Source organism: Prionailurus bengalensis, chromosome A1 (genome assembly GCF_016509475.1).
Source record: "Prionailurus bengalensis isolate Pbe53 chromosome A1, Fcat_Pben_1.1_paternal_pri, whole genome shotgun sequence".
Taxonomy (NCBI): Eukaryota; Metazoa; Chordata; class Mammalia; order Carnivora; family Felidae; genus Prionailurus; species Prionailurus bengalensis.
This window is the reverse complement of record NC_057343.1, coordinates 209,204,172-209,217,028: the sequence shown is the minus strand read 5'-3', so window position 1 is coordinate 209,217,028 and position 12,857 is coordinate 209,204,172. Positions and strand designations below refer to the sequence as shown.

The 12,857-nt window shown below is 46.5% G+C and overlaps 1 protein-coding gene across 3 annotated transcripts in view; it reads left to right on the top strand.

Moving 5' to 3' along the window:
* Positions 1-12,009, top strand: part of OSMR (oncostatin M receptor) — a 52,631-nt gene extending 40,622 nt beyond the window's left edge. For all 3 annotated transcript variants that reach the window (XM_043599618.1, XM_043599603.1, XM_043599614.1), the window contains exons 12-18: positions 2,007-2,186; positions 3,483-3,587; positions 4,909-5,082; positions 5,660-5,827; positions 8,842-8,923; positions 9,432-9,504; positions 9,840-12,009. In XM_043599618.1, the coding sequence (XP_043455553.1) occupies positions 2,007-2,186; positions 3,483-3,587; positions 4,909-5,082; positions 5,660-5,827; positions 8,842-8,923; positions 9,432-9,504; positions 9,840-10,370 (1,313 nt within the window). In that variant the 3' untranslated portion in view covers positions 10,371-12,009. The remainder of the gene's footprint in view (positions 1-2,006; positions 2,187-3,482; positions 3,588-4,908; positions 5,083-5,659; positions 5,828-8,841; positions 8,924-9,431; positions 9,505-9,839) is intronic.
* The last annotated feature ends 848 nt before the right edge of the window (positions 12,010-12,857 follow it).

Here is a 12,857-nt window from a genome sequence, read left to right as displayed (position 1 = left end):
CTGAGCCACCTAGGTGCCCCCAGTGGCCCACATTCTTAAATCACTTCAGTGGATAAAATCACCAATGTGCTATGAGGCCGACTGTTAAGGTTAAGCCAATTCATACTAGAGTGTGAATGACTGAAAAAAGATGCCCTTTCTCCTTCCCTCTATCTCCACTTCTTAAAACATATTTGCAGCTTTCAAACAGCAGCTTGATAAGAGTTACAGTTCTAAGTTTGGGATGAAATTTTAGCCAGTGTGAATAAGAGTGAAAAATGTCAACTTTGATGCAAGCGAGATTTATTTCTTTAACGGAAGAAGACAGGGAAGCCACATAGGTGGAGTATACAAAGGCCTTCATGGGAAACCCTTTATCTTATACCTAGAGCTACACATCCCTTTGGGTGTCCCCCACTGGATAATAACTAGAAAAATTAATAGCACTGTGCTTTCACACCAATGTTCAGGTGTAATTAGGATTGCCCAATAAAATACAGGATGCCCAGTTAAATTCAAATTGCAGGTGAACAACGAGTCAAGTTTTAGTAGAAGTCCATACCAAGCCATGTTTGCTCCTTTCTGAGCAAATACTGCTTTTCTGAGCAGCTGTCTGCAGGCCCACTCCTGGTCTGGGCCTGTCTCACTTGACTGGCTGGGACCACTGCCCTGTCAACAGTGGCAGGCTGTGAGGTCAGCCTCGGGAACTAGGAGAAATTCTCATCCCTGAAGGCGCAGGGGGAGTCTGCTTGAAATCACTAGAACTGTCGTCCGTTGAGATTGTATCGCTTTTTTCCAATTTAAACCTATCGTGGCTTATAAAGTGTGTTGAGATTGGTCATGAGCAGTGTGCACGTCCCTGCATAGTCCAACTTAGTACGTATCTGAACTCTTTCCTTTGTTGTTCTCACTCGGTTTCTACCCCTAACATCACAGACGTAATAGTTCAGGAGCAGCCAGCATCATGTGGGGGGATTAAGGCGCATTATTTATCTGTTCAACAGATATTTTTTAAAAGCAGATCGAGGGGCGCCTGGGTGGCGCAGTCGGTTGAGCGTCCGACTTCAGCTCAGGTCACGATCTCGCGGTCCGCGGGTTTGAGCCCCGTGTCAGGCTCTGGGCTGATGGCTCGGAGCCGGGAGCCTGCTTCCAATTCTGTGTCTCCCTCTCTCTCTGCCACTCCCCCGTTCATGCTGTGTCTCTCTCTGTCTCAAAAATAAATAAACGTTAAAAAAAATTTTTTTTAAAGCAGATCAAGTACCAAGGGGTGCCTGGGTGGCTATGTCGATTAAGTGTCTGACTCTTGACTTCGGCTCAGGTCATAGTCTCACGGTTCATGAGTTCGAGCCCCACGTCAGGCTCTGCACCAACAGCACAGAGCCTGCTTGGGATTCTCTCTCTCTCTTTCTCTCTCTCTCTCTCTCCCTCACTCCCTGCCCCTCCCCCTCTTGTGTGCTCTGCTTCTCTCTCTCTCTCAAAATAAATAAATAAATAAACTTTAAAGAAGAAAAAAAGGTAGATCAAGTGCCAAACATGGGGTCAGCCAGTTTTTCGAGTAAGGGGGAAGATAGGAAATATTTCAGGCTTCACAGATCTGCCTCTGTTCAATATCGTTCGATCGTATGATCTGCCTCTGTTCAATATTCTGTATTCTTTGTTTTTGGCAGCTCTTTAAAAATCTTAAACCCCTTCTTAGCTCAAGGGTCATAAAACAAGCTTTGGAGGCTGGATTTGGCCTGATGGCAAGTCGTTCACTGACGCTTGTCTTGGGGCTGAAGTCTCGTTGGGTCTCAGAAGATTAGAACAGAGGTATCCTAAGGGCAGATGTAAATATTTGCTGGGAGGTGAGAGGCAGGAAATCACCTGTGAAAACATTACCCCATCCCCAAGCTTCTGTAGCCACTCAAGTGATGGGGCCCTTAACTGTCAAAGACAGTACGCGTTCAAGTTTATTTTCTTCTTCAAACACTTTTTTGAAAATGTACAATGAATTCCATCTGAAGCATGGCTGTGTTTGTAATGTGCAGAAGAGGTTGAAGAAGAAAGAGTCAAGGGCACAGAGGACGGATTCTGTCTGTCTTGGAAACCCCAACCTGGAGACGTCACGGGCTACGTCGTGGAGTGGTGTGAACATCCCGGGGACCCGCTCTGTGATCTCCAGTGGAAAAACCTAGGTCCCAATACCACAAGCACAGTTGTTAGCTCAGGTAAGAAGAGTCCTCCATGTTACCATCTTGTTCCCTGCACCTTGCAGCAAGTTCAACCAGGACCTCTGGACCATCTCATGGATACTTGGTGCTAAACTAATCATTTTGAAATGATGACATCAGGCCCAGGGGCTAGGAGTTCACATTTTGCAATGATGTGGTCTAAGATTTGGCCTGAAACATACTTTCACAGACACGCTCTGGACCTGAGGCTGGGATAGGTTTTCACGATTTTATAAATTTGTGCCTTGAAATCAGTTCTCTCAAATGAACGGCAAAGGGACATTATAACCCTCCCCGTCTAGAGAGGTGTATGGATTTGGGACACATTGAGGACATAGCGTGGTCGGAGTCAATCATCAGCTCCTTCACTTTCGGTGGCAAATGTAGAATTTGATCTCTTACCTCCCACGTTGGAGTTGTAATTTCAGGATTGGCAGTTTAGCCGAGTCCCAGAAGCCTAGGTTTGCTGCTGGAGTAGAGGTGTCAGTAGCGCCATCTGCTGGGCTCGAGGTAAAGATGTGGGGAATCGTCGACCTGCAGAGGGTGACGGAGGCCAGGGAGGGCATTCAGTGAGGGAATGAGGCTGCCCTCTGCCGGGGCGGTGTCAATGGCATGGCGGGTGCCAAAGGTGGATTGCAGAGGTGCGGGTGTGAGGGGAAAATGAGGAAGTGCAAGCAAAGCCTTCCAGTGCTCAGCTTGGTGGGGTGGGGGGTGGCGAGAGAAGACAAGTCGCTGCAGGGGACTTGGAGTCAGAAGAGACTTTAAAATGGTTTTCTGGGGACGCCTGGGTGGCTCAGTCGGTCGAGCTTCCGACTTCGGCTCAGGTCATGATCTCACGGCTCGTGGGTTCGAGCCCCGTGTCGGGCTCTGTGCTGACAGCTCCGAGCCTGGAGCCTGCTTCGGATTCTGTGTCTTCCCCTCTCTCTCTCTGCCCCTCCCCTGCTCACACTCTGTCAGTCTCTCTCTCTCAAAAACTAAATAAACATTAAAAAGTAAAATAAAATGGTTTTCTGTGCGTGACTGAATTCTGCACCCACTTTCCTGCACGTGGACAAGATGGTGTTCGAGAGCCCTTGTTGGAGAGGACGGCGTAGAGGACAGCTCCCGCAGGCTTAGTTGGAGACAGTGGACTCTAAGGCCAGCGGAAGCAGGGAAGACGGTGGAAATGAAGTGCAGAAATCCCGAGGAGGAAGGCATTTAGGAGACGCCAATTCATTTTTCATTTGTTCCTTTGCAGAAATAAAGAGAATGTCACTCTGTGTTATTGAAAACCTGTTGACCTTTCTTCCGTAGATGCTTTTAGACCAGGGGTCCGCTACAACTTCAGAATTTATGGAATTTCTACAGAAAGGATTCCTTATTTATTAGAGAAAAAAACGGGATACTCCCAGGAACTGGGTAAGTCTACAGCGCTTAACGTGTCCGTGGGCAGACTTGTTCAGAACAATCCAGGGATCCGAGCTGTGGGTTCAGGAATATTTCAACACTCTTCCTGATTTTCAGGGTCCCATTTGTTCTGGTAATTGGATTTAAAAAATATTTTTAATCATAAACTATAAACCATTTTCATTAAAGACAGTGTATGGCAAAAGAAGACAAACTCATTGCTAATTTTGCCACCCCAGAAAACAAATATCCCGAGTTAATATTTGATGTATATCCAGGTATTTCTCTCCCTGTACAGATAAACATTTTTAAGTAAAAATGGGACTTTATCCAGTTTATAAAGTGCTTTTTTGACGCATGTCACTAAGCATTATTTAACTATATCATTGCAAATAATTGTTTGCATATGTCAAATCGCCTGTCGTCGGACATTGAGGATTACAAGTTTTTCAACTATAAACTATGAAACGCATCTTCAAGTGATTTCTCTCTGCAGTGCTCAGTCTCTTTTATCCTTAGCCCAACCTCTTATGCCCCGAGTCACCATCATTCTAGTGAAATCTTTGTCCATATCCACAATAATGGTTTTTAAATGAGGTCTTGGAATACTTGAATCAAGGCATGAATTTACATAGTTTCTCATTTCTTTTACAATTTTTAAGACTTTTGACACATGCCGTGAAATCATCCTCGGAAATTTCCCTGTGGTTCCACCAGCCACGGAAGGCAATTTCGATCCCACTGAAATCTGGGCCCTTTGGGACCTCTCCTCCCTTGCACCGATCAGGTCACCTCTTCCCACCCCTTCATGGGTGGGAGGGGGCTGAGACTGGCAGGGTGTGCGCGCACGTGCGTGTGAAACAGACTCAGGAAACCTCCAGAACAAACACTCCTGGGTTGCTTCAGTGTCGCTTGCGTAGCTTGGTGCTGTCACGACCCGGGAGCTAGAGTCCCGCCAAAACCCCCCTCAGTCCGTCCTCTGGCAGGGTGTTCCGTCAAGCACTGTTTAGAATCCAAGAGCAGAATGAAGTCTAAGAAGGCCTTCATTCTCCTTTTTGCTGCGTGACCTCGCGCAAGCTGTTGAGTCTCTCTGGCCGTCCTTGTCGTCATCTGTGAAAGGCAAGACTTGGACAGGAAGATGGGTCCCCTCCTTCCCAGGCCTCACAAACCGTGTCAGGGCATAAATCCCCCCCGAGAAGTGGAGAAAACTCCCGAACGAGGCATGTAAGTGCCCACAGGCTCTGGGGTTGGCTGTGGCCCTTCTTTAGTTCACGCGAGCCCTCTGAGAAGATTTCCGAGTGATGACTCTTCTTACCCCAACTTCCTTTCCTAGTGCCTTCAGACAACCCTCAAGTGCTCATGAGTAACCTGACCTCCTACTCCTTTACTCTGAGCTGGAAGGACTATGCCGCCGAGTCCCAGCCCGGTTTTGTACAAGGGTACTCCCTCTATCTGAAGTCCAAGGCTGCGCGGTGCCTCCCGGGATCTGAAAAGGCAGTCCTCTCAGGTGACGCGTGTGTTGGTTGGTTGGTTTACTCTTTCAAGACTTCACTCTTCAAAACCGCCAGCGAGGCGGCCATGTCTGAGCCCGGCCTCACCGAATCCTGTTCCCGCATGCTTTTTGATCCAGAGTGTTCTTCAGCAAGCTAGTGGGCCAGACGGCAGGGGGTCAGTGTTTTGACTTACTTAAAACAGAGTGCCCGGTGTTTTGGGAAGCATTTGAAATACCATCAGCTGCTTGGGAAAACCTGCCGGTTACGAAGCTTCCTCGCTAAGCCCTTTTTCTTTTTTTCCCTTTGACTTTGTTAAAGGTTATTACAATGTATTTTTAAGTCTCTCCCCAGCTCTTACTGTCTCTCCCACACTTGTGTGCTCTCTCTGGATCACCAGCTTTTCTTGCCATGTTTTCAAGATTTCAGCCATGACCCAGAGTGATGAAATGATGATTTAATATTTGATTGGTGTAGGATGTTGACGGTGCTGAGTCAACAAGACGATTATTGGTGCCCAACCCTGTCATAAGATCTCTCTCATGCTCTTTTTTTTTTCTTGAAAAAAAATGTGTTTTTTCTTTTAAATTACAGATGATTCAATATGTTGCAAATACAAAATTGACAACCCCAAACAGAAGACATTTGTCGTGGAAAACCTGCAGCCGGCGTCTTTCTATGAGTTTTTCCTCACTCCATACACCAGTGTCGGCGAGGGCCCCCAGGGCGCTTTCACAAAGGTCACAACTCCAGATGAATACTGTGAGTTGTCGAGATCAGGAATTTTTAAACCTTTCTTCTCTGTCTCTCTTTCTCTTTCTCTAGATGGGATTCTGTGTCACACACACACAAAAAATGTCACACAGAATCCAACTACGTTAAACAGACAAGAGTCTGACTGACTTATGGCCTGGAACCTTCCTCTGGCCTGTCTGTTGCAGTGGTCCCTGAGCCACTCGGGCCCAACATGACTTGAACTCAGTCCCAAAATGGCTGGAAAATCACAGATGGCAGTTCCCTGTCAACTTCAGAAGGGCCCCCGGGGCCCCAGGCCCACTGTCTAGAGGAGGGAGGGTGGTTTTCTCAGCAGAGCTGCCCTCGGCAGCCGGGTCCCTGGCTGGTTTCCCTCAGTGGCAAACCAGCCGCTTCCTGACTTTGCCTTTCTGGGGGCAGTTGAGAGAGATGGGGTGGGGTCTGCTGGGATCAGGCAGGTTCCTTCATGAACCTGCTGTTTGCCGATTGGTGGGGGAAAAATGAGACAAAGAGATCCACTTTTCAAAATGCATTTGGCTTGAAAGGAGGAGAAAGAAGAGGGCAGGGAGAAGGGCAGCAGGAACCAGTTAATGGTAAATCAGATTCTGGTGGTAAACACTGACCTCCAATAAACAGGAAGGTGGGGGTGGGGGTGCAGGGGGAGGAAGATACTGATGGAGAAGAAGAGGAAAAGCAAGTATCAGATTGTGTATCGTGGAAGGTCCCCACTGGAAGGGACCTTTGCAGACACTCCTCTCTGGGAAACAGGCCGAAAAGTCTGCCTCAAGTTACCAGCGATCCTAGGTCCTCGGTGCAGGGTCCCTTTGCTGGTGGCGGAGCCGTAGGGACATGGTGGCCCCAGCAGGTAGAACTGCTGACCAGGGTGAGGACATCTGTGTCTATGCCGGCAGATCGGGGCACTCAGGGCTGCTCACTTGTCAGCTGCAACGTGGCCCCAGGTTTCCAAGTTGAAGGTCAGAACTCTCAGATGTCAGTCAAGGATTTATATTATTTGAGCACTCTTAACTGTTTTAGGGTAAAGTCAAAAAATTTTAATTTATATTCAGGCTGTTGTTATTCCAGCTTTGGTATTTTATTTAGCTGGTAGAGGGTGAGTGTGTGTGTGTGTGTGTGTGTGTGTGTACACATACGTCATAATACAAATAACTGTCTTTACCTCAAGTATATTTTCTAGATTTCATTTATCTCCCTTATTCATGATAAACCTCCTTAGCCTCGGCTGTGACTCTTTATTGGCTTATTGACTGTTATTAAAAAGGAAAATAAAGTGCGTAATTAGAGCAATGAGAATGACATTCTGCAGTTACAAAAATAATACGGGCGAATGTCACAACTGCCACGCCGAGTGACAGAAGCCAGCCCTGACCCTTGCTGTAAGAGTCCGCTACAGAAAGAGGCAAATGCCATGTGTGTTATTAGAAGGCAAGATGGTGGTTACCTTGGGAGGGGAGGATGATTGGATGGGGACACCAGGGGGGCTTTCTGGGGAGCTGATGTTCCTTTTCTTGCTCTAGGTACTGGCCACGTGTGTTGGCACTTGTGAAAATGCATTGAGCTGTGCTCTTATGAGCATTTTTTCTGAATGCATATAATGCATTTCATCATGCATTTTGCTAAAAAAGTTTAGCAAAACCAGTCTGAAACTTGGAAACTACCATGGCTAGGTCCCCGGGCTTCTTAAGTAAGTTAGAAGTCTATAACTTAACCGAATCTTAAAACCAGTTATAGTAGTCCAAAGTACTGAGTTGAGAGCAAAGTATTCTTTAGTGGAGTCAGGAAGAGAGTTTCTTCCCCCTTTCTGCCATCAGGTTTAACTTCAGGCCAGTTGGTGAGGTGTTTGCTCCGGCATCGTCTTACCTCTCCGTGTGTCCTTTTCTTCAGACCCCTGTGCTGCCTCATAGCACTGGGCTGGGCATCTACCCAGGCCCGTCCTCCCTTACAAAATGCCAACATTTCCCACCATATCCCCAGCCCCATATCAAACCTCATTCCTTCCAGGACAGCCAGGTGTCAGGGCTGGTGAGCAGGTGGGGTGGAGGGGAGGCTGGGGGCGGGGGCAGGGAAGCAGATATATTGAACAGAAATATACGTACATGTGTACTTGTGAATGACCGTTAGCCCACCACCCCCCCCTCCGCGTGCAATTTGCATCTGCAAAAGACGGTGTTTACTGGCCCAGTGGAATTACTATTTGTTGGGCTTGCAGGCAGTGGGAACAGAAAAGATGGGTATTTAAGAAAATGACCTACCTGAGGAATCAAAATGGATAATTATTCCAGGTTAAGACACATTCAGGTCATTTTGTCTGAGACTGACTAAAAGTGGGGGGTGCATTAGTTTATTTCTGAAGTGTAACGGAAACCCTCAAAATCTCCGTGGCATACAAAAACGAATGTTTCTGTTCATGCTCTTGGCTTAACTGATCTCAGCGGGGCTGTGCCAGGCTGGACTCGAGGCTTCCGTCAGGTTTGGGTTGGTTCCATGGCTTCACTCTGGGGCTCAGGCTAAAAGGGCAGCGGTTGTGAGAGACAGATCCTTCTCCTGGTGGATCACAGGGGCCTAGAGGGCAAGGCAGGCTGTGCGTGAGCACTTAAAGCAGCTGCTCGTGTTACAGCTACTACCAGCCCATTGGCCAAACGTAATCACGTGGCTGAGCCCCAAGTCAGGACACAGGGAAGTACGCTCCCTGTGAAGCTTTGGCAAGGGTGGGGGAGGGGGGGGCTAATAATTCTGATATGGGGGCAGGCGGGGGGTGAAGAATTGGGAGTAGTGATCCGGTCTCATAGAGGAGGGACCAAGTCCAAGTCTAGGTGTTGACGGCGAACGGTCCCTGTGTTGGTTGGGAGGTGGAACCCCCCACCCCATCAGCCAGAATTCAGATCAAATCTTGCATAACTAGACCTTTGAGGATTAATAACTATGTAAAATTACTCTCAAACTTACCTTTGTTCCTTTGAGGAGGGGAAAGTACTCAGGAAAATTTTCTCTGTTTTCTTCTCCAGCCCATATACTGATACGTATCATACTCCCCATGATTTTCTCCATTTTGCTCATCATGATCTTATGCTACTTGAAAAGTCAATGGTAAGTGCGTGGGGAAGATTTTATCTAAGAAGAAAGAGAAATATCTAGAAAAGAGTTTATTAAGATAGAAATCACACGGAATAAAATGAGAGAAGGTGCTACAAAGGCAAAGGACAGAGACTTCGATGAAAATGTGAAAATTCTGTTAACATTTTTGCTTTTCAGGTCGAGACATAAGGAAAACAATAGCCGTTTGAAAAGATTGCAAAGCCTGTTCAGTAACACTAGTTAATATTATGGTATTTCACGTAGTGTGTGCTTGGCAGTATTCTAAGTGATTCTGAGTACTTTGCCTCCGGCTCATTTAATCCTCTCCACGCCACTTGTAAGTAAGAGCCTTATCTCCATTGAATGGATGAGAAGATGTAAACATAGCGGAGTTAAATAGCCTGGCCAAGGTCCCACAGTCAGTGATAGAGCGAGGGTGAGAACCCAGGAAGCTGACTGCAGACTTCTCTTAACTATTCACTATATTGCAAAATTCAGTCTAATTTTCACTGTTTTCTAGGATGAAGGAGAAGTGTTACCCTGACATTCCAGATCCTTACAAGAGCAGCGTTCTGTCATTAATAAAATCCAAGGTAAATGCTGGGAGATTGTACGTATACCACGTATCTGTTAAAGACTAATCGAAGGTTAGGGCTGTGATAGTACTTTTCTAGACTTCCTTAGAAGATATAACAGCGACGGCCACCTCATCTCCCAGGGCTGTGAAATGGGTGAATGGAGCCTTGAGATTTCTTCCATCGGGGGAAATCCTTTGGTTTGCAACAGCACCTGCAGTTAACTTGTGACTAGGACAACACACACACAAAACCTGAAGCCCTGAGTGCGTTTCGCATATACTTTATATACTCTGACACACACACACACACACACACACACACACTATTTGCATTTCTTTTGTTTGTTCCAGGAGAACCCCCGCCTAACAATAATGAATGTCAAGGACTGTATTCCAGATGCTATTGAAGTCATAAACAAGCAGGAAGGCACTAGGAAGTCACTGACAGAAACTGAACCCACCAAGCCCACCTACCTTTACCTCCTCCCAACAGAGAAGAGCCACTCTGGGCCTGGCCCCTGCATCTGTTTTGAGAACTTTACCTATAATCAGGCGGCTTCTGACTCCGTTTCTTGTGGCCACGTCCCAGTAACCCCTAAAGCCCAGCCAAGTCAGCTGGGACTGTTGACATCATCTGAAAATGGACCGAAGGCACTAGGAAAAAACTACGTCAACTCCCTGGGAGAAATACCAGCTGGAGAAACTAATTTGAATTATGTGTCCCAGTTGGCCTCACCCATGTGTGGAGACAAGTCCAGTCTCCCCACAAATCCACCAGAGCCAGCACTGTGTTCAGAGTACAAAACGCAAATGGCCATTCCCATGGGTCTGGCCTCTCCTCCCTCGATTACCCTCTTAGATGAAGGTGAGCACGACCACTAATCAGTATGTACCTGTCGCATGCCTTTCTGCTACACAGACACGAACAGGATGCTCGGCGGCACCATTCTGTCACCAGATGCCTCGGTACGTAAACCCACCGAGCAGTCACGGGGGGCGTGTGAGACCACTACGGTCCGGCTCGGTTTGAGAGGTCAGGAGCTATGGAACTTAGCACTCCTCCTTGGAGAAGGCTTGCCATAGACATGGCAGGCTCCTGGGGACAGGCTCCCTTGCTGGTGTGCTCCAGGCCCACCTTTCGAACAGCAGGCCTGGAACCTGACATAGAGATAGACCCCAGACCCTCAGTACTGGACAGGGGGGCTGTGGTCCCACAAGTTCAGTTTTTAGTGAGGAAATTTTCCATTAAGCTTTACCCCCATGTTCAGTATCTTTAGGGTAAAGGAACTAGATTTAAGGTTTTAATAAAGGCCACAGAAGATTCGATACTAGAGCATGAAGTGTCAATGTTATTCCGGGTGTGTTTAATGAAAAAAATCACAGACGTTTGAGGGTAAAACAGATTTTAGACTTGCCTTGAAGCGATGATAATCTGTAGTTCACCGATGCAGTAAAATGAACTCTTCTGGGGGCACAGACCTTAGAAAGGTAGACACGTGAATGATCAGGAAGATCCCAACTGCCTTTCCACTGAGCTTATTGCATGCGAGGCAAGAGCGGGACTGGCAGGGACTCTTAACTTACTGTCAGGATAACAGCACTCCTACTTGGTAGACATCAGTCTTTGACCGTGATTTTTGACAACTACCTCCGAATAGAAACGAGAATATGTTAATTCCATTCACATTTTCTGGTTCCTCTTTTTTTCAAGAACTATACAGAAATGACCTGTTCTCATTTGGCACCCTTTGGTCTTTGCAATGGTCTGGGTCAAGAAAATACCCTGTCTTCATTTATATTCCTGTTATGCTAACATAATGAATAAAGTGCACCCCCATTGTTGGGCATGGTTTAGACATAATTGTAAAAAGCTCTATATAGGGTGGGGAAATTCTGTATTCGCTCAGCAGCGGCTTTGTCTCCTTGAACCAGTATGTACAAGGCACCGGGGGCATAGCGGGCATTCCACACGTGCCCGGTCCTTTCTCTGCCTTCTGCCCATCGGCGCTTTACGTTTATTTACCATGTTTTAAGCAAGCATGTTTAGGAACTCCTCGCTTGCTGTGCCGGAAGCGACAGCGCCTCTGCCTCTGGTACCGAACGCCCCGCACTGTGTCATCGGCACCACACAGCCAAGACTGAGAGCAAAAGACGCACACCTCCAAGTAAGGTGACTGCCAACTGGCCGAAATATACCAGCACAAGCAGGGCTTCTGTTCAGGCTTTTCAACCTTTTCCTTAGAACTGAACCTTTTGGTGGAGAACTGGGCATGTATTCCTAACACTGTAAAAATGAGTATCTTGAGTAATCTAACAGCTTTGAGAAGACTTTGGGGGCCAGTATTGTCATCACTTAGACTCCTTGCTCCTTTCTCATGCAACTATAAAAGAAATGGCAATGAAGTGAAGACAGATTTGTAACTAGTGTCTTTCATATGGATTTTCTTTTAAAAATAATCCACAAAACTTTGAAGTCATTTTTGTTGCAAAAAAGCCTTAATTAAAATATTTCGCAGCTGCATTTTGTGTGTTCTCTACCTCAATGAAATGAAAATCTAACAGTAAGTATAGCCAGTCACCTCATGAGCTCACTAAAAATGTAAATTTGGGGATAACACTCCAAACCTCATCAGAATCTCCATGGCTTGAGACCTGAAATATGTGTCATCAGCTCCCTTCCAAGCATTTGGATGCACACTCAACCTTGAGAACCATAAAGCAAAATACCAACAGGAAATGTGGGGCTACATAATGCTTACAATATCACTACGACTGCAGTTTTGGCTATAAACATTCTCCCATGTCCGTAACACCAAACGCGGTCATATTTAAAGCGTTTGTCAATACTATGTGGCGTCTTAACAGCATTGCTTTAAGCAATGTTCTTCAGAAACTTTGAAATTTGTATTCATGTGTCAGAATTATTAGGATGAAAAAAATACTGGAGAATTTCAAATGACAGAAAAGTATAGTAAGTTTAACAAACCCTTATGTATATCATCAGCCCAACAGCCACTAACCCACGGCTGTTTCAGTCCATCCGTACCCTTATCCACCCTCCCTCCTGATATTTGGAAGCAAATCATATGATTTCATCTGCAAATATGTGCATTCCTCTAGATAAGCTCTACTTTTCCTAACATAACCGTGAATACCTTTAAAAAGAACTGTACCTAAAGCCGAATTAGTAACACTTCCTTAGAAATACCAGGGTATTTTGATGGTGGGCAGCACTGGTGTTGATCTCTAAATACCACATCAAACTGGAGAGCAGTCCTCAGCTGCCTGCAGGGGACCGTGACGGTTCAGGCTGGGTGCAGGGACGCCGCCACACCAAACCACGGACTCGCCACCAAAGGTGCTTGCTCC